Source organism: Lepidochelys kempii, chromosome 26 (genome assembly GCF_965140285.1).
Source record: "Lepidochelys kempii isolate rLepKem1 chromosome 26, rLepKem1.hap1, whole genome shotgun sequence".
NCBI lineage: Eukaryota > Metazoa > Chordata > Testudines > Cheloniidae > Lepidochelys > Lepidochelys kempii.
The window spans coordinates 6088264-6108771 of record NC_136405.1 but is presented as its reverse complement, the minus strand read 5'-3'; the positions used below and the strand labels follow the sequence as shown (position 1 = coordinate 6108771).

The 20508-nt window shown below is 56.9% G+C and overlaps 1 protein-coding gene across 6 annotated transcripts in view; it reads right to left on the bottom strand.

Annotated features, from left to right (window-relative positions):
• Nucleotides 1-18228, bottom strand: part of SORBS3 (sorbin and SH3 domain containing 3) — a 37060-nt gene extending 18832 nt beyond the window's left edge. For 2 of the 6 annotated variants that reach the window (XM_073324822.2, XM_073324823.2), the window contains exons 1-6: nt 11164-13738; nt 5498-5607; nt 3878-3997; nt 2632-3021; nt 1703-1811; nt 610-854 (exon numbers count right to left, since the gene is read on the bottom strand). In XM_073324822.2, the coding sequence (XP_073180923.2) occupies nt 610-854; nt 1703-1811; nt 2632-3021; nt 3878-3997; nt 5498-5527 (894 nt within the window). In that variant the 5' untranslated portion in view covers nt 5528-5607; nt 11164-13738. Of the gene's footprint in view, nt 1-609; nt 855-1702; nt 1812-2631; nt 3022-3877; nt 3998-5497; nt 5608-11163; nt 13739-18104 lie in introns of those variants that run through there. The other 4 variants (XM_073324827.2, XM_073324825.2, XM_073324826.2 and 1 more) reach the window with 4 other exon arrangements.
• Nucleotides 18229-20508: the final 2280 nt, after the last annotated feature.

Below are 20508 nucleotides of genomic sequence, written 5' to 3'. Positions count from 1 at the left end.
TGTGTGAGAAAACCTGGATTTGTGCTGGAAATGGCCCAACTTGATGATCACTTTAGATAAGCTATTACCAGCAGGACAGTGGGGTGGAAGGAGGTATTGTTTCATATTCTCTGTGTGTATATAAAGTCTGCTGCAGTTTCCACGGCATGCATCCGATGAAGTGAGCTGTAGCTCACGAAAGCTCATGCTCAAACAAATTGGTTAGTCTCTAAGGTGCCACAAGTCCTCCTTTTCTTTTTGCATTTAACTCGTATGCATAAGATGCCACCTCCTGCAGCACAGCGCCCCCTAGCACTACACTGGGACACTGAGGTCAGTATGGACTCCCAGGGGACAGCGCCCCCTACTGATCCTCCCACCCCACTTCCTGGGGCACAGCACCAGCTTGTGCCCCCTAGGGCCTTGGGGTCAGCACTGGCTGCAAGGGGAGAGTGCCTCCTCCAGAGCCCCCTACCCTGGAGCACTGCCCCCCTTTGCACCGCACTAGGGCACTGGGATCAGAACCGAGTGCGAGGGGCCAGCACCTCCTACATGCTTCCCTTCCCCGCAGCCCAGCCCAGCAGTGGGGTTTCTAAAGGCCCGTTAAATCCACTCCCTCTCTGGACTCACGGATCGTGATGCGATCGGCATCCCTGTCTCATCCACCGGGCCGATCCCGTCGTACTTCACCCATCGTTTGTCCTTCCTCTTGCTATCCTTGGTCCAGGTGGCAGACCAGGGGGCTGCGCGGGGCACAGGCGGAGGGCCGTTCTCCAGGGGGCTCGTTGCCAACCCAGCCGGGAGGGGAACAGGCACTGCCTGAGAACTGAGCGTCTTCGTTTCTTTGGCAGGCCAGGTCTGGTACCAGTCGCTCACTGCAAGCAAGGCGGGGAGAGACAGACAGAGAGACGGGGTTCAGGGCATGGTCAGTCAAAGACTTATGGGTCCTGCTATGCCAGAGGTGCTTGGTGGTGAGCACAATGGCAGCCCCACTGACAGCAAGGCCCACGTCCCCTGGACAGACACACGGGCTGACAGACAGACTGCCACACCAAGTGTCCAGATGTGGGGCCAGGAGTCCAAGGAACCCAGAACAGCCATGTTATTTTTAATGGGAGGCCTCAGCTCCCCACTCAGCTCCCCAAATGCAGTGCTGGGAAAGGCAAATCCGAGGCTGGGTTCAGTCCTTGCTCTGTGAGCTCTGGGGGCAGGGCTGTGGTGGCAATGGGCTGCTCCAGGTGGGGATGTGCCCGGCTCCCCTGACTGCTCGGTACTATCCAGCTCGAGAAGGGGACACATCCATTCTGTCACTAAGGGGCCACACCTCTCTCCCTGCCCCCAGCACATTGCCAGAGGTGCCTCCCCAGGCTGGCTGAGCTCGGTGGCTGCCCCAGGCTGCCCCCTGCTTCGTTAGTCAGGGCTGGTCTGGGAGAGGAGCTGGGCCTAAACCTGGCGCAGGGAGCGGCCTGGATTTGAGCTTCTCCTGCTTCTCAGCCCCTGAGAAAGCTCTGTGCTCCGCCCTTTCCTGGGACCTCCGGCTTGCAGGCAGACGGCCGCTCCTAGGGGGATGCACTGAGACAGCTGCACCTTGAGATCTGGGCCTCCAGTCACACGGTCCATGGTCCCCAGAAACAGGGCTGGCTGGAAGGGCTTTTGAGACAGAAGGGGCTCTCCCGGGCCTCTGAGCCCAGCACTGTGGGCCACCGTCCCTGGCTGGAGTTACCTGAGCTCCTGGGGGCAGCTCTCCTAGGCTCGGCAGTGCCGTTGCGGGGAGACGTGTCACTGAACTCAAAGTTCAGGGTGTTGGAGCCGCAGTTATGGATCACGGGCACCTATAGGGGAGGGAAACAACATGGTTCTGCTATGCAGGGTGCAGCAGGGCCCAGACAGTGGGCACGAAGGAGTCTGGGTGCAGGGGAGTCAGGGGTCAGGGCACAGAGGGCACTGGGAAGTGTGGGTTACAGCAGGCATGGGGGAGCTGAGGGGCAGAGGAGTCACAGCACACTGGGTGCCAGGGAGCAGGTGCTGGGCTGATTAGGAGGCAGCAGGTGCCAGAGAAGTTGAGGCCTCAGTTTCCCCTCTCTGATTTTGGAACTAGCCGTACACAACAACAGGTGGGGAAGGAGTCTGGACTTCGAGTGGGGGCTGAATGTGTCTCCTGCCCATCCCTCCTCAGACATGGGCCCCAACACTGCATAGCAAAGAGACTCCCCCTTGAACTTTCCGACCCCAGGTCATCGGTTCAACTCCGGCTTAGGCTGGCCGGCACCAAAACCCATCGCTGTCCAACGACTGCTCGGCGACCCCTGGGAGAGGCTGGTTGGGTGGGTCTCAGTCCAGTGGGCGAAGCATCTACAACACAAAGGCCACCGTCCCCATCGGCATCAGTCACCCCCTTCATGGGCAGCCCCGGGGAAGGGCCAAGGGCTGAATGGGCCTGAAGGTTGGGGTGAGGCACTTGGGTGGGGCAGTGTGTGGGGGAAGCCTGGGCTGTCCCTGTGAGGTCAATCTCTGTCTTTGGGCCAGAGACCCAGCAGGGCTGCTAGCTTAGGTGGCTCTGACTCCAGCACCACTGAGCCATGCTGTGTAAGCAGCACCCCCAGCTCCCAGGGCTGGCATGCCATCGCTCCAGACAGGGCAGGCTTCACTCACCCTGGGTCCTCTGTGTCGCAGCGGGACCCACATGGATGGCTGAGGGGATGTGGCCGTGGGGGCTGCTGGGCTCCTGGCAGCAGGAAGGAATTCCCTCTTCTGGAAGTGGGATGGGACGAACTCTTCCAATCTGGGGCCCCGGGGCCCCTCAGGGTTCAGGCAACCCCCTGCCGTGGCATGGGGGGCTGGAGAGGAGAGACTGTGGGGAAAGCAGCCGCTGCCCCCTGCTCCTGCTGGATGTGCACTGTGTCTCTCCCAGAGATGGGGATTCCCAGCTGCCCTGAATGTCCCCTGCAGGGGCGCGGGAAGAGAGACGTTGCCGAGGAGCAGTGCTTTCTGCGCAGCAGGCTCCGGTCCCCAGCCATGCAGGAGAGGTTCCAGGGGTCGCACCTGTGGGAGGGGCAGGAATAAGTTCACTGTTGATGAGAGCAGGAGGCTGACAGAGCCAGGTGCTGGGCACGTTTCTACCACCGTGCACCAACACCCAGCCAGTGCCCCTCCATCCTGTTCCAGCCCTGAGTCTCCAGCCCAGCTCTGCCGGTCCTGTCCTGCAGTGCCCCACCCCCGTTCAAGCTCTGGACCCCCTCCCGGTTCCCGTGGGTCCCTCAATCCCAACCCTCAGCCCCTCCTGCTATTCCAGCCGGGAGCTCCCCGCGTCAGACAGCTCTGCTGATGCCTCTCAGGCCTGCCCTACAGTCCCCTCCCTCCATTTCCTGAGCTGGGGGCCACACCCTGTGTTTGTTGTGTATGGAACAAAGATGGGACTCCCCTGAGCCATCCCCGCCGGGGCCCTGAGCTGGGAAGGGACAGAGGCCCAATGCTCTGACTCCTGAGCAGGCGTTCCCTCGCCACCTCGCTTTGCAGCCACCATCGCCCCAATCCGACTGCCTGCCCATGAGCAGCCCCGTGCCATCAGCACTGAGCACCTGGCGACAGGCACAGCGAGGGGTGAGAGACCTCAAGCAGGTACGGTGTGGCTGGAGCACCCAGGCGTACAGGGAGTCAGTGGCAGAGCCGGGAATAGAACCCAGGAGTCCTGGCTGCCAGGCCAAGATCTATTAGGGCCTGCTTTGTCCCAGCAAAGGACCATTCCCAGCAGATGGCTCTCGCTACACTGACTGTAGTATAGAGGCTTCCCAGGGGAGCCAGTTCCACTGCGTGGGCTGCTTGGGAGCATTTCCTGTTATTCGCACATCGACCCCGCGATGGTAAAAACAACAGGAGCTCAGGGGAATCAACGCCTTACGCTCCGGGGCTGCAGTGTCCCAGATCCGGCTGCCTGGAACGCCATTGCTGTCTCATGCCTCTCAGCTGCCCGGAACCACGGGGCGGGAGGGTGGAGCACAGGGGTCAGCACAGCAGGGCTCTGCAACACAGAGGGAAAGAGATGTGGCCACGGCCCTGAGCCTGAGCCAGGATGGAGACATGGCAGAGCAGACATGGGTTTCGCTGGTCAGGAAACTGGGGTCCAGCTTGCCTGTCCCTGTTCATTCCACCCCCATCCAGAGGCCGGATTCACTGCCTGGCAGCCTCATGCCTCTACCAGGGCCGCCGGGCACTCAGGCTGGCGAGGGCGCCTACGGCACCAAGCCAGTAGCCAGCCAGGGCTTTGGGGCTGCAGCGTCACGCTCCGAGGGCAAGACAAGAGCCAATGAAGCAGCAGTGGCCCCACAGACAGCAGGATCAGGGCCTGCGAATCTGCTGAGTCCTGCATGCAGAGGCAAACTGGGGCTCTCAGGGTGCGGGAATCCAACAGTGCTGGCGGGCGGCAGCATGGGATTTGGAATGGCTTCAGTTTCTTTCCTTCCCAGCTACAACTCTCCCCAGGAGAGGGAGGCAGACGGGGAGAGCCTCTAAATCCCAGCTCCAGAGAGATCCTGGCCACAGCCCATCAGCGCTGCACACTCCGCTCTTGGGAAACAAACCCCCCCGCCACCGTGACTGGTGGGGGTCCACTGCGAGGTCAGGGCCTGACTCCTTTCTCTGCCAGCGCGAACGTTGTGTCTGGCCATTCCCTGCTGCTATGACAATGGCACGGCCTTGTATTCAGCCCTGAACAACAAGCTACAGTCGGAGCTGCTGCCGGACTCCACCATCGTGGGAATGGCAGAGCCGTCTGGGGGCAGCACTGGGTTAACAGAAGGGAGGGGGCCGTGTCTGGGGCCGGGGCTCACGGGGAACAATCCAGGGAGGGCTTGGAACAGCCAGAGCAGTCGGAGGGTCACTCGGCCCTGCCTGATGGGCACCCCCAGAGGGTGACGCCTGGCTACACCCGGCCTTTCTAGAGATAGGGCCCTGGCCCTGCACTGTGGGGCCTGGTTTCCCTGCCCTGCTCTGGTGCTTGCCCCGGGATTTGTGGGGTTCCCAGCAAAGCCCCTCCTGAGGAGCCTTCCCCATTCCCTCAACCTCTCCCGTGTTAGCCCCCCCCCCATTTTCTCCACGCCAGGCTCAGCAGCCACCTGCAAAAGCATCGCAACACCCCTGTCCCTCTCCAAGCCTGGGGAAGGCCAGCGAGGTGACAGTCCCCTCCTGGAGGCAGCCCCGACTGGCAGAGCTGAGCATGGAGCTAAGCCAGCACAATTAAGGCAGTGCCACTCATTGGGGGCCCCCTGTTGTCTCTGGGGCACCCCCCTTGGCTAGGAGTTTTGTGGGCAGATTCCAGCCCCTCGTCTGTCCATGGCGGGCAGGAGGCGGGGCTGAGATGGGACAAGGAGAGCCCCGACCTCCAGGCTAAGTTCGATGGAGTGGGAAGCGCAGACCCATCGCCGAAACCCTCTTGCTCAGGACGGAGCCCTGCACCACAGCTAGAAGGGCCGTGGGCTCACGGAGCAGGGGCCGAGGAGAAGCCGGGGGCCCAAACACACACCTGGCGCCATTCCCCAGCAGCCATGCCCATTCCGCACGGAGCAGAAATCCACTTCAGACTCTTCTCCGCCCTGGCCGCCCAGTGGTCGGCACAACAAGCATAGGTGCAGGCTAGAACACCAGATGCAACAGCTTGGTGTTATTTATATAGCATCCACAGGGCGCTCAGCATTTAGCAGACAGAGCCTTGCCCTGAAAACCTTGCAACCTAAGGGGGAAATACACGGTTTCCCAGGCTTTTCCAGCCAACAGAAACACAGCCGCTCACATGGGACTCCAGCCCAGCACATGTGCGGGCAACAACTCATTAACCCTGTAGTTGCTGGATTAAAATAACTGTGCACAAAGAGCCGGGGAGAAGGAGCCAGGTTGAAGTGAGGATATGGAGACTGGACAAGGAGCCTGGGAGCCAGTGGGAAAGGGGAACATCGGTGTGCGGGGGTGAGTGAATGAGGAGCCAGGAGGACGCAACTGGGATTGGCTGGGCCAGGGGCTTTAAGGAGCCAAGGGGTGGAAGGGTGAACTGGGAAAGGCTGGGCAAGGAGACTGGGACGGGGATGAGAAGCTTGAGTAGTGGAGACTGGGACTGGCGAGGTGAATAGAGTGGGAATGGGACGAGGAGTCAGGGGTGCAGAAGAGACAGGACTGGGACAGGTTGGAGGGGAAAGGGCCCGCTGCAGCGCGCTCCCCTCCAGGGCCTGGAATGGAACCCAAGAGTCCTGGTCCACCTGGAGGATGACAGCCTACTACTGCTATCGGTCACTCTGTTAGCTCAAGCAGCAGACATCTGCGTGGCGGCTCTAAAGGGTCCCTCCTGTCTTTAATGACATGATCACATACTACTGTATGTGAGTACATGTACATAATGCAATACTGCACAAAAGAGAAGAACCAAAACCCATTAGTAACTGACGGAAACAGACACCAAAACATTGTAGTATTTGTGGTTGCATCTGTTTGCCACTGTTTAGTAAAGCCCTAAACGCAAACACACACTCACCCTGTCTCTTTTATCTCCCTCGCCCACACTGGCAGCTCTCTGGCAGCACACAGGGAGATGCAGCTGCCAGTTCCCACCCTCAGTTTTACCTGCATCCTTGAGCCCAGATGTCTCTGGCACTGTGGCTGTTAACTCAGCAGGGAGTGAGCGAGACGGGGAGAAGAGGGAAAGGGAAGAAACCAGCCTGAGGGAAAGAGACTCTGGCCAGATCTGCCCCCAACTTCCAACCACCAACAAACCCAGCTGGGATTCCCCTGTGGACATTAATGTCTCAGCAAAAAGCCTTCTCCCCAGACATGGTCCTTAATGCAGACCAGTCTCTCTCTCTCTCTCTGTTCCCAGCCAGCTTGCTGCTCCCTCCCTGCAGCCTTGCTCAGAGGCCGGGAAGGGGACGACCCCAGGGGGGTACGCAGATGCCAATGCCCAGGGCAGAGTGGAGGGGCAGGACCACAAGGAGGATCCGTTATTCCCCACCAGCATCTGAGGTTGCCACCAACTCATCCGTGCCTGGAGCTGCAGCTCCAGCTCAGGCTGGGGGGGGGTCTGCTTGCTGGTACAGGGCCAAGTCTCCCCCACTGCTGGGGTGAGGTGCAGGTGTGGAGCTGGAGTCTCCAGTGCACGGAAACCACATGACTAGGGCATGCGCTCACTGTTCCCGGACCAGTGTGGGCAGGAGCCCTGGCACCAAGATCTGAGCAGTGCCTTCCCCATGAGTCTCACTCTGACCTCCCTGCTCCCCTTACTGGGAGGGGACACCCCTTCCTTTAACCTCAGCACCCCCATCCTGCCAGCTGGGCACCCCCCGACTCCAGGGATAGTCCCTCAGGCTGGATGAAACTCGATGCACTGGTTTAGCTCTGGCAGGAGAATGCTGCCCTGCAGGGGGGTGCGGGTGGGGGAGGGTGAAGCTTTTGGAGTGCCGCTGGTGTGCAAATATTTCCAGAGCCAAGTACCATCCCAGTGCAAACACTGCAGAGAAAGGCAGGCCCAGAGAGAGGGGGCTGGAGCAGCGTGTTGGAGCAGGAGAACAATCCGGAGGGGAGGGACGACCCATCAGCTCTGGGGCTGAGGGGATGAGTCACTGCTATAAAACAGAGCCGGGCCTGGCACTGCACCCAGGGTAGGGGAGCAGGAAAGGGGGAATGTGTCCCAGTGTCTCTCCAGCTGCTCCGCTCTTCCCAAGCAGCACACAGGCCCCTTAACCAGCCTCTCACCCTCACTGCCCCTGAGGTACTGAGCTGCTCAACACACAACAGAACCAGGACTCCTGGGTTCTACTCCAAGCTCAGGGAGGAGTCGCGGGCTCCAGCGCGTTAGGGGAAGGGGCTAGGGTCCAGAACTCCTTTCCCTGCTGTGCCACTGACCTACTGAGCGACCCTGGGCCAGTCACGTTCCCTCTCTTTTCTTCAGTTTCCCCATCTGTGAAATGGGGATAGTATTTATTTCCCCAGGGCACAAGGGGGTTGTGAGAGGTAATGAGTTAACACTTGTGAAGCACTCGAACATGCCGGGGGTGCTGCGGCCATACAAACTCCACACTGCCCCCTGCACTGGAGCACGGCCTTTGTCTTGATCCAAGAACTACTTACCTGGTCACCTGAGCCATCAACCTCTTCCTCTACAGTGCTCCCTCACCTCCCCATCTCCTCCCTCACACTGCACCCCATCCCGCTCCTCCAACCCCACTGCACCCCTTCCAATAACCACCCCACACTGCTCCCCGTCCCCCACCTCCAACCCCACCGCACCTCTTCCAATAACCACCCCACACTGCTCCCCGTCCCCCACCTCCAACCCCACTGCACCCCTTCCAATAACCACCCCACACTGCTCCCCGTCCCCCACCTCCAACCCCACTGCACCTCTTCCTATAACCACCCCACACTGCACCCCACCTCCAACCCCACTGCACCCCTTCCTGTAACCTTTCCAACCCTGCTCCCCAGCCCAGCCCATCCACCCCCTTTGCACCCCTCTCTCCCATGAGGTCCCCATCACCCACTCACCATTCCAAGCCACCCCTACATGACCCAACCAGAACCGGGCAGGCATTGAGAGGACAGCGATGAACCCTTTGCAGTTGACCTTTAACAGCTGCTGATCTCTGGCTGCTCCTGGCTTTGAACCCCCAGGCCACGGAGCGCCCTGCAGTGCAGGTTGCCAGCGCCTTGAGCCGGAGAGGACAGGACGGGCTCTGAACTGCAGCCTCAGGCCAGTTGCTGCCCCCCTCTCTCCCTGAGGCCCTGCCAGCCTCTTGCCTCTCTGTAGAGGCTGCCTTTGTTACAGCACAGGACAAAGGCATTTGCGGTGGAGGAGGGGAGATTCCTTCTCCAGAACCAGCCCTAGCCAGGGTCTTGGCCCAAGGCCCAGCCTGGGTCCTTGCTCTCCGGCCTACTCCCTCCCTGGTGTAGAGGGCACCGTTCCCATCCTATTGGACGCAGCTGGGTGAGGCGGTGCCATGGGGATTTGGCACAGAGGCCTCTGCACCAAGGGGTGCCCAAGGCAACGCTGGTGCTTGGCACACAGCGGGGAGCACCAGGTTTGAGGAGGAACGGGCTGGAACGCAACCTGCAGAAAGGGCCCCTCTCTGTGCTTTCACCCTGGGGCAGCTAGCCACGTACTCTTCAACTCTCACGGCTCCCATGCCCAGCCGGTGCCCACCCAGTGCTTGCACTGCTCTCTATCACAGTGCAAAAGTCTAATTCTCATGGTGCCAGCCCAGTGCGTTTATCTGCCCCTTGCAATCCTCACTCTGAGAAAGGAAACTCTCTCCCCAGAGCTAGGTTGCTGGGTGGGGCATCTATTCACATTAGTGCCCGACACTTTACCTTCAGACCCCTGCCAGGAAATCCAGGCTGTGCCTGGCTCAGATGCAGAGAGCCTGCATCACTCTTTGCTTGGGGCGTGCAAGAGTCTGGATGCAATTATGGGGACAGCGTAGCTCTCTGAGAGCCAGCGAAGCATTTTTCCCTTTGGCGTCCCCTCGAACATTTCCATTCCCCACCCAGCCGCCACCCCCACAGCTTGCAATGTGACAGCTTAACGCCGAGCCATAATAATCGCTACCATTCGCTCCTTTCCAGGGACTGGCACTCAAGGATCTCAAAGCACTTTACCAATATTGGGCCCAATTAAGGGGTAAGTCCAAAGAGCAAACCAAAGGAGACGACCCTATTATGATGCCATTATAAATGGGGTGTCCCTAGCTGGAGTGCTGAGCTCTGGTCACCCATCTCAATCAGGAAAGAGCAGATAGAGGGGCTGGGGGCTGGGGGCTGGAGAGATTCCTGTGTGAAGAGAGATTGCAAAGATGGGTCAGTTAACAGAGCAGATGGGTCAGAGGGGACAGGCTAGGGGCGGGTAGCTAAATGGCAGAGAGAGGGGAGATTGGGTGCCCCTCTTTACCCTTCCTCTTGATACATGATCAGAGGCCTGGGCAATGAAACTGAAAGGCAGCATATTTATAAATGATGAAAGGAAAATCTGCTCACAGCCACAGATATCACAGAGACCTAGAACTTGGCAAGACTCAAAAAAAGGATAATGAGAACTATATTCCCCCCACTCCAGCTGTGCCAGGTGCTGTACACACATATCTAGAGACAGTCCTTGCCCTGAAGAGTTTCAGCCTAAACAGACAAGAGAAAGTCTGGGAGGGGAAACTGAGGCAGAGTAACAGGGCAGTGACTTGCCCAAGATCACACCGTAGGTCAGTGGCAGAGCTGGGAATGGAACCCAGGTGTCCTGAGAGCCAGTCTAGTGCCCTGCTCACTGGACTACACTGCCTCTGGCTGTTCTTTTTAATGAGAACGAGAGGGGGGTTGTGGTTTCTGGGTGCAGCACTTTGACAGCCTGGGGTAGAGGGTGCTGGGCTGGAGACATGCTGAGCTCTGTTATTTTCAGTTGCATGGTGCACTGAGAGTCATGTTAGAAACACAAGAATCAACATTATCAACAGTAAACGGTGCCTCCCAGCCCTCTTGTGAAGTGGGGATTATTATCTCTGATTTGTATGCGGGAAACTGAAGCACAGAGGGGAGATGTGACTTGCCCACGGTTACAGAAAGGAACCCAGGAGTCCTGACTTTCAGCCTCCGACTAGATCATGCTGTCTCCAAGAGCCGAGCAAAGAACTCAGGAGTTCTGACTCCTAGCCCCCTGTTCTAACCACTCCTCCCGAAGAGCTGGGAAGAGAACCCAGGCATCCTGACTCCCAGTCCCTCTTGCTCTAACCACTGGACCCCATTCCCTTCTGCTCATGTACCCTATAATCCAGGAATAAGACAGGCAGAGGCAAAAGACATCAGAAGCTCTGTTTGCAAGTGTACTCATGCTCCAGGCTTGAGTGTACTCATGGCTCCGGTCCTTCTGCACACAAACCGCCTGCAGCTCTGGTCTCTCTCCCCAAAGCTGTGGGGAGCTGAGAGTTTGCAGGGTTTGGTGCAGGAGGGAATCCAGGCTGGGCTCGAATCGCACCACCCGGGGGCACGGGGTGTCTGATAAAGATTGATCTAAAAACCTTCATGCCTTTGGCTTTTTACGAATAGGAGGGTTCCCGTGATCAGAATTCCACTCCCTCCACCCCCGTCCTGGCCTATATACCCCCCCTACATCCACACACCCCCCTACACACACACACACTGCAGAGAGAGAAGGCAGCTCCCTACCTTCCGAGAGGAGCCTGGCAAGGAACTCCGTCCAACATCCCCAGAGAGCAGGGCACTTCCCACGCTAGGACGGTTAGCAGCACCCGGGTGGCAGCTGTCCACGCTGACCGAGTCCCGTGCCTGCTGCTAGCCCAGGCAGTGCGTCCGAAGGGCTGGCTCCCAGCAGCAGTACGGTGCAGTGGGAGGGCAGCGCTGGGCTGAGTGTGTGGGATTCTGTATCTAATAGTCGTGCTGCGAGCTGCAGGGGGAGCAACTCACACACACACACACACACAACAGAAAAACAAGCAAACTTGGAGGGGAAACAATCCGAGGAGAAGGAACGTGCCCTCTGACACCAGGGGATGGAGGGAAAGCTGGCCCTCCCTGCTCCAGGGGCATCCCGCCAGCGAGCACCATGCTCCTGCAGCTAGCCCGCAGCATGGGAAAAGTCCCTCTTTTGAGGAAGCCCCAGAGAGAGCCTTCCCTCACTCACACACTCTGTGGGATTGAGACAGCTTCTCCCAGGGCTGGATGTCCCCTGCCAGCAAGCATCAGAGACTGATAGTGACGCAAGGGGACACACTCCGAGGAGCAGAGAATTTGCAGGGAAAAGTCACTGAGGACAAGCTGCCCATTGCTCCGGGGTTTTAGTGACCCTAGCAAGGTCAGCAGCTGAGCAAATCCCCTCTGGCCTGCCCACAGAGTGCCTAAGAAGTCTGTCCCTTCCCTTCCCTTCCCTCCCCAGGCCATCACTGTCCCTCCCGGCTTATCTGGAAAGCTGGCAGCACTGTGCAGCATTGCAATTAAAACAAACATGGATCCGGAGCCGGCGAAAGGCCATTCAGAGTTTCCAGTGACATTTCCAGAGTGAGGACGCGTTCCAGGGAGAGGGAGCCCAGCCAGAGGGCTGAAATAATGAACTGCACACACACACACACACACACACACTCCGCCTGGTTACAAAACAGGCCTTGAGAACTCACGGGCTCTCACACGCAAGCATACACGCTAGGGCCACACGTTCATCCACAGAGACATGGAGACAGTTATGCACCCCCACCACACATGTACTTCTGGACACATATGGAGGCATACATGACTAGCGATCATTCATGTGCATATTCATGCATGCAAACACATGTGAACACACAGATACAGACAAGCATATTCCCAAAGTGCCCTGGCACAAACATGCCAACCCAGACCCCCATGCAGAGTCTAGTGAGGGGTAGGGTGCCAGCCTCTGCCAGACACACCCACTGGCCATGCATGCCCTTCCAACATGCATATTTCACTCCCCTGATCAATTCTCCTTGCTCCTTGAAGAGTCTGTGACAGGCTGCCAGCCCTGCAGCCTGGAGACCTTGGTCTCTCCTCTGCCCCAGAAGCAGCAGAGCAAGCTCCCTGCAACCTGCGTCAGTCCCGACAGAGGCTGGCCAGTCTCCAGCGCCCTCTGCTGAGGCACTGGTGCTGTGGGCGCCTCTTGTGCTAGGAGCTGGATTGAGACAAACTCATTTCACACACGGGCTCCAGATGGGAACGGCTTGCAGTTGCTGCTGACCTGGGCTGTGTTTGAACCAGGGACTAGCCCCGGGGCTAGCCACCCCACCCGCGTGCGATCCATTCTTCACCTTCGATCCATTCTCCATCTTTGCACCCAGCCTCTATTGTATCCAAGCCACATTTCTTAGGAGATGGGATGAGGGGAGTCAGCTGGATGCTCAAGTAAATTTGTTCATCTCTAAGGTGCCACAAGTCCTCCTTTTCTTTTAGCTGGATCAAAGGTTCTGCTTTCGGCCCATTTCTCATCTCACCATCCGCTGCTGCAGGCCAGACAAATATGCTGTGGGCGGCATATTGGGCAGCGCAGTCCCCATCGCGAAACCATTGCTCTGCAGACCACCCTGGGATCGCCCGAGTGTGGGAGATGGTCTAGCAAGGCAGAGGCGGAGCATGCAGGAGGAATGGAAGAGAAGTGGGGGTAGTAGAGACTAGGCTGGGTGGGATAAATTAGATGGGGAGGCGGGCTGCTTCCTTGAGCTGAGAAGGGCCATTGCCCCCCTGAACTGGCTGTGAGGTTATTTCAGGGATCCATCCCTGGTGCACAGTGGGAGTTTGGCAGCAGCCTCTCTTAGCCTTATGATCCAGCTCATGGCTCTCTGAGCCCAGCTCCCTGGAGGGAAGAGATGAGGTCATGGAGTGGAAATGACCGGGCATGACTGGCTGCAGCTATGGTACAGGCAGGTTCTCATCTCGTGTCTTTCCTCTGGTTTTGGTCCGGATGAGCCTGGCTTCCACGCTGGGGTGTTTGCAAGCGACACGCAGAGAGGGGCAGTGAGCCAGGTCCTACCGCCCCTCCACTACAGCCGCTTGCGAGGAACATACATCATGCAGAGCGCGCTGGCTCTTCCGAAGAACTCTGCAGCGGTGGGACTAGAACCCAGGAGTCCTGCCTCCCAATCCCCGACTCTAACCACTAGAGCTTGCAGCCTCCAGTGCCAAGAGCAGAACCCCATCTATTCTTTTAACCACTAGAATACACTCCGTCCTCGAGCTCAGGATAGAAGCCAGGAGTCCTGGTACCCAGCCCCACCCCCCCACCGCTTTAGCCACTAGACTCCCAATCCCCTCCCAGAGCTGGGAATAGAACCCAGGAGTTCCGACTCCCAGCCCCAACCCGAGTCCAGCAGTGAGACAGGAATCTGGGAAGAAGCAGCTCCTCCCAATCCGCTGGGTGTCTCTCCGGCTACCTCCATCTTCTCAGCAGCAGCAAAGGACTCAAGGGGGTAGGGCAAACTGGGGAGGCGGGGAATGGAGACTGGGAACAAATGCAGCCCCTGACCATTGCAGAGCTGCATGCACCAGACAAGGAGCCTCGGGGCAGACAAGCAGGGCCCGTGCCCCGGGAGCAGGGGTGCTCTAAGGGATTTGGTTAGAGGGGTGATGGCAGGTAGTTGGGGACTCAAACACAGCAGGGGGAGCTGCCCTGGTTCTTGTACAGCGGGTGCGCTGCATTGCTGGTATGCAGCCACTCCTGGGGTCAAATCTTCACAGGTGTATCACAGAGCTAAACCTCTCCCCCCCCTGCCTTGGACAGCCTGATGCTCAGGAGGCATCATGCCATCTGGGACTTGTGGGCAGGAGCACATGCTGGAGAGGGAAAGCAGAGACAGGTTTCCCGAGGGACCGTGCCATGTGACTGGAAGCACGAGCCACAGCGAGCTCTGCAGACCCCTAAAGGTGAGCGGACTGTGGACGGGCTGTGCTGGAAACCCAGCTCTAGCCCTAAAGGATGGATCCCCGGCGTGTGTATGTTAGACCGAGCCCGAGCGTACCGCACTGGAGGAGGAGCTGGGCAGCTGCGAAGGCTGTTTAGACAATGCTTTAATCTCTTGCTTCCTGCTCCAGTGTCCTGGCAGCCCCCCAATGGAAGCCCCACCCTCTCCTGCCCAGCTGCAGCCTCAGGCCCATGCAGAAGCAATGGTGACTTGCACAGAGCCCTACGTCCCTCTCCACCCAGGGACAGAGCTCCCTTAGCATGTCACTGTGGCCAGAGGGGACAGGGAAGTGGCCTCTGGGTTTTGTTCCCAGGGGTTTAGTCAAAGCTAGGAGACTTACCTTCCTTCCAGCTCTGTCTGATCCCACTAATCCCAGCACTGCACCCCTGCAAGGATTCCTCAGTCCTTCCTCCCTTCTCCCCCCCCACCCAAGCCTCACTCTAGGCATCATTCCCCAGCCCTGCACCTGACTGCACTATCCTGGAGGCCACAGTGGCTTTTATGCCCCAGCTCTGACCCCCGCATCCCTTTCACCAGCCCAGCACTGACCGGCACTGCTGTGCATCTGAGCATGCACAAGGGGCTTTGCTCCCCAGCCCTGCCTCACATCGTGGTCATCTCCACTTCTCTCTCCTGCACTGTCTGGGCCTTCCTTCCCCTCTGACTACAGCCACTGCTCTTTCGGCTCACCACACACACAGGAAATGGGGCAACACCTCCCCAGCCCTGCTCTTCCCAGGCCCTGACTCTAGTTATCTTGTGCCCTGAGCAGGCAAAGCCGACCCCGCAGTGTCCAGATGAGTATTAATCTGCCCCCGTTGCTGGAACCAGAGCCCTGTGAGGTGGGGCAGACTCCACGCTGTTGCTGCTCTAGGGAAGTAAAAGCAAGGGGGATCTCCAGGAGGAAGGGATTAATCCAGCAGGGCAGCTGAAGGTGACAAGGCACTTGCCTGCACTTCCCTTTAATCAACATTCCTACAAAGGGGAGGGAGAGTTGGGAATAGTGGCCGAACTGGCTCTCAGGCTGCCCTTCCGCACTAGGGTTGCCAACTTTCTACTGGCACAAAACTGAACACCCTTGCCCCGCCCCTCCTCTGAGCCCTACCCCTTCTCCAATGCCCCTCCCCCACTCACTCCATTTCCCCCCCCCCCCCCCCCGGGGCCAGAAACGAAAGGTTTGGGGTACAGAAGCAGGCTCTGGGCTGGGGGGTAGAGCTGAGGGGTTCAAAGTATGGGAGGGGGCTCCGGGCTGAGGCCCGGGGTTGGGATGTGAGAAGGGGGTCAGGGGTGCAGGCTCTGGGCATCGCTTACCTCAAGCAGCTCCCAGAAGCAGCAGCAGCGTATTCCCCCCGCCGGCTCCTACGCGGAGGCGCGGCCAGGCACCCTCCCCACAGCTCCCATTGGCCGCGGTTCCCACCCAATTGGAGCTGCAGAGCCGGCGCTTGGGGCAGGGGCAGCGTGCGGAGCCCCCTGGCTGCCCGTGTGTGTAGAAGCTGGAGGGGGGACATGCCGCTGCTTTCGGTCACTTATTACCAATAGCCCCATCCCCCAGGAGTTCCCAGCTAGTGCCTCAGTGACAAGCTGCTGCCACTCTGTGCAAGGGGGTGAAAAGCCTCTGGAAAGTGGAGTCAGCTCAGCAACCTACAATACCTTACTGGTTAGTTTCCTTTTGTCAGAGAACTGAGACATTCCTTCAATGATCCAGAGCCTCGGGCACACAAGAACGGGCTGTGGCTGAATTCCCAGAGCCCCCTGCTCTTTCATCTTTAACCCCTCTGCAGCGAGAGCCTGCTGGGCTCTCCCTCAATGAGTCTATCTCATCCGCGCTATCCAGATAAAGAGGCGTCTTGGAAGAGAGGATGGAGCCCGGGCTAAAGCAGATCCCTCACTTCCTGTCCCCCCACTACTCCACATTGCCTTTGCATGAGAAACTGAGCACCAGTCCATTGCTTTAATGCTGACAGAGTATAAACAGCTGATGTTGGCACAAATCACTCAGGGTCTGGAAAGATCTAGGGGAGTTAGCATAGAGCTGGTCCAGTGCCGCAGTGGGCATTCTTGCTACCGAAGGCATGTAGCCCAGAGTTGAATACACACAGACTGAAAGCTGCTTTCCCCAGCAAAGCCCGCCAATTAAAGACTGGCCAGAAACTCAGGCACCTGCTGGAGCGGGGTGAGTATGTGTGTTTAAACAATGAATTCATTTTCCTCCGCCTGAGAAAAGTTAACAGGGCACCTCCTGCTGGTTTGCCAACATAAAGCACCATATAAGAAAAGCCTTCCTCCAAAGGAGATGAGGCTGGGGAGTACACAGGATGAGAAATGAAGAATCAGAAAAGAACAGGCCTACTACAGTAGATAAATCCCGGAGGCCGAGAGGCACCACCGATTCCAGTCAGTCACGATGTTCCGATAGTGAGATCACAGTTGTTTGAGATGGGCAAGGATCCCCGCTGTGGGTCATAGCGGGCTCGATCTTAGTGAAAAGGCTAAGAACAGGCTCTGTTCCACCGCCACTCCCTTCCACAGCACACAGACAGTGCCAACAAGTTAAACCTCAAGGCTGCAGTGAGCAGGCACGTGAGGAGGACAGCATGTGGGCGCAGGGATTGGTTCACACGGAACGCAATGCAGGACGGGGGCCTTCATTTCTAACATGCAAGCAGACATTGCCAGATCCAATCTGATCCCCCAAAATTAGATTTGGTTAAAAAAAAAAAAAAGTTTCACAAAACTTCAGACCAACAGAACTACTCCCAGGATTCCCCCCCCCCACCTCCATTTTTAAATTCCAGAGGAAATAGTTAAATAAATTCATTAAGTGAACAGGCCCCTGCCAAGTTTGCAAGGTGTTCATCGCAGCAGGGTCAGAAGAAACTGACTAGGAAAGCGACTCGTCAGTTATCATGATTCATTTATGTTTTGGGGGGCAGGGACTGTATTTTTGTTCTGTCTGTACAGCGCGCAGCACAGGGCGCTCCTGGTCAATGACTGGGGCTCCCAGGAGTTACCACAATGCAAATAACAACACTGAAAAATGCAAAGAGCAAGCAACAGCATAACTAGTGACACACAAGCTGGATTTTTACAGTCCTCTGTGTGAGATTTAACAATCACTGGTGGTCTTGGTAACACAGGGAGGGACAAGAACTTGGCCTTGTCTCTGCTAGTGGAATTTCTCTCTAACCCATCTTCCATCAAAACAGTACATTTGCCTCTATACTACACAGGCAAGGAGTGTAAATAGCTCGTGTCATCAAGCCCAGAGGTTAAATCCTAGACCAGGGGTTCTCAACCTGGGAGTTACGTGTTGAGGGGTTCTGACCACCCTGCCTTTCCCTGCTAAATGGTTGTGGGTTGCTGGGGAGATCCCAATTAGATGCGGGAGGTCCCAGAAGGGGAAAGCCTGCGAACCACTGCCCTAGATCTCACTGAAAATGACCCTTGCAATGAGATCTGAATGACATGCATTCAGCTCCTAACAGGCTGGTGGCCTTTGTACCCAATGCACACACAACGCCATAAGGAGAAAGAGCAGCTGCCTATGAATGATCCTTTCAGAGTGCTCTGTAGCTGGAGACACACAGCCACAGCCCCACGTCGTCACATGCCTTGCTGACCCAGAGAGCTCCCACCGAACCAGCTAACATCCACAAGGGTCATCACAAAGTCTGTGCAGACCTCACTCACCTCCCTGGCTCCTCCTTGCTGAGTGGTCTTCGCCCTGCGATCCTCCTTCTCAAAGTACAAGCTTTCACTCGCCCTCACGCTGCACTGCTCCTGCTGATCTGAGCCCGGACCGTCCTTCGGTCACAGATAAATATTTAACACGCAGACTGTGACAGAATCAACAAAGCTTGACTGTTTCCTGTTTGCTAGATAACACGGTGCTAGCCGGACAGCTCTAGGAGCATGCAGGCATGGCCTGATTGATTAGATATTATTCCCTTCCAGCAGGGAAAGCCGGGTGCACAGAGCTCATGTCTCTTACAGCACTCACTCGCCTGGCATTGCATTCACAATATTAAGCTTTAGCTTTCACCCAGGGATTTCAGGGGTCTCTAACCTAACTAAACCAGTGATGCTATCACCAATTTACAGAGAGTCTGTGGCTTCCCCAAGGAGGGAGAGCTAGGACTAGAATCCAGGAGTTCTGACTCCCAGCAGGGGGCAGCTTTAAAGCTTAGGCTGGATAGGCAGCTGCCGTGGGTGGGTGCGTGCCTGGGGGAATTTTCATGGTGCAAAGGAGATCTCCAAGGAGAGCACCAAGTTCCAGGGAACCAGCACTAAAGAGGAGGAGGCTCTGAAAACGTCCGCTCAATGCGCAGCAGTAGCCAAAAAAGCGACCAACGTTAGGAGCCATCAGAAAAGGGGTGGATCGGAAGACAGTAAATATCACAGTGCCTCTGTATAAATCTAAGGATTTATAAATGCCTGAATGCTGTGGGCAGTTCTAGTCGCCCCCTCTCAAAACAGATCTATTGGAATTGGAAAAGGTGCAGAGACGGGCAACGAAAATGAGTCGGCGGATGGAACAGCTTCCGTATGAGGAGAGGTTAAAAAGATGGGGACTTTTCAGCTTGGAAAAGGGACGACTACCGGGGGCGGAGGGGTGGTGAGTACGATGGAGGTCTATAAAGTCATGACTGGGGCGGAGAAAGTGACTAAGGACGTGTGATTTCTTCCTTCTCATAACACAAGAACTAGGGGTCACCCAATGGAATGAATAGGCAGCAGGTTTAAAACAAACGTAAGGATGTACTTCACAGGATACTCAGTCAACCTGTGGAACCTGTTCCCGGGGGACGTTGGAAAAGCCCAAACTATAAATAGGCTCAAAAAAGAACTAGGTAAGTTAATGGAGGATCAGTGCATCAATGGCTGTTAGCTAAGATGGTCAGAGAGGCAACCCCATACTCTGGGTGTCCCTAGCCTCTGACTGCCAGAAGCTGGGCATGGTGGCGGGATGGATGGATCACTTGATGATTCCCTGTTCTGTCATTCCCTCTGGGCACCTGGCAAGGGCCACTGTTGGCAGACAGGACACTGGGCTGGATGGACCTTTGGTCAGACCCAGTGTGGCCATTCTTAGGAGGCTCAGAAAAATAAGTTCCCCGTCCTAGTGAGGAGGAGAAAACAGACAAGACCAGAGGCAGTGCCAGACCAAATCTGAGCAGGGGTATCCTGGTATCCTGGCTCTGACATGACCCGTACTGGCTGTTTCAAGAGCAAGGTGCAAGAAAGTCCCCTAGTGGCTAATTAGGCAATAACCTACCTGTGAGTGGGCTTCCTTCCTGACCTCCATGAGTCAGTGCCCTGAATCAGGTGGGGCTTTTATCCCTTCTCATTATTTATTCTGTCCAACATAACTGAATGATTGTGGGGGGAAGGGGTGGAGGGAAATGGGGGAAACTGAGTGAGAGATGGGCAGGTTGAGGGGATGGAGGCAATGAGCCAGGGGAGGGAAAATACTATTAGGGACTGGGGCACTGGAGAAGAGAGGAGGGTCCAGTCTGTTTTAAAACAGGCATAACAATGCTGCTGCCCTAAGGAAAGGGAAAACAATACCTGAAATGTAGCCATATAGGCACATAGCATGTTCTAACAGTAGCCATGATTATAATACAGTACTTCCAACTCCGGGAAAGTGCCTGCTGGATTTCCCTACACTGAGCTCCCCGACTTAGCACACGTGCACACGACCAGTGACAGCTGCAGCTATGTCTCTACAGCGTAGGCACTTGCTGCAGTCATGGATGGGGTGTTTCTAGCACTGTGGTAAATCCACCTCTCAGAGGGGGGAGCTAGGTTGGTGGAAGAATCCTTCCATCAACTTATCTAAGCCCACACCGGGGGGTTAGGTCAACTTAATTACTTTACCTGGGGCATGAAATTTTTCACAGCCCTGAGCAATATAGCTAAGCTGACCTCAGTTTTAAGCGTAGACCAGGCCTTAGATTGTATGTGTCCCACACCTGGGCCTCTGAGGCCCCAGTCACTGGTTGGAGGCCTTTGTTTACTCATGCTATTCTCATGAATAGTAATAATACAGAAAAATAAATTGTACCTGCATCAGCTCTGGCTC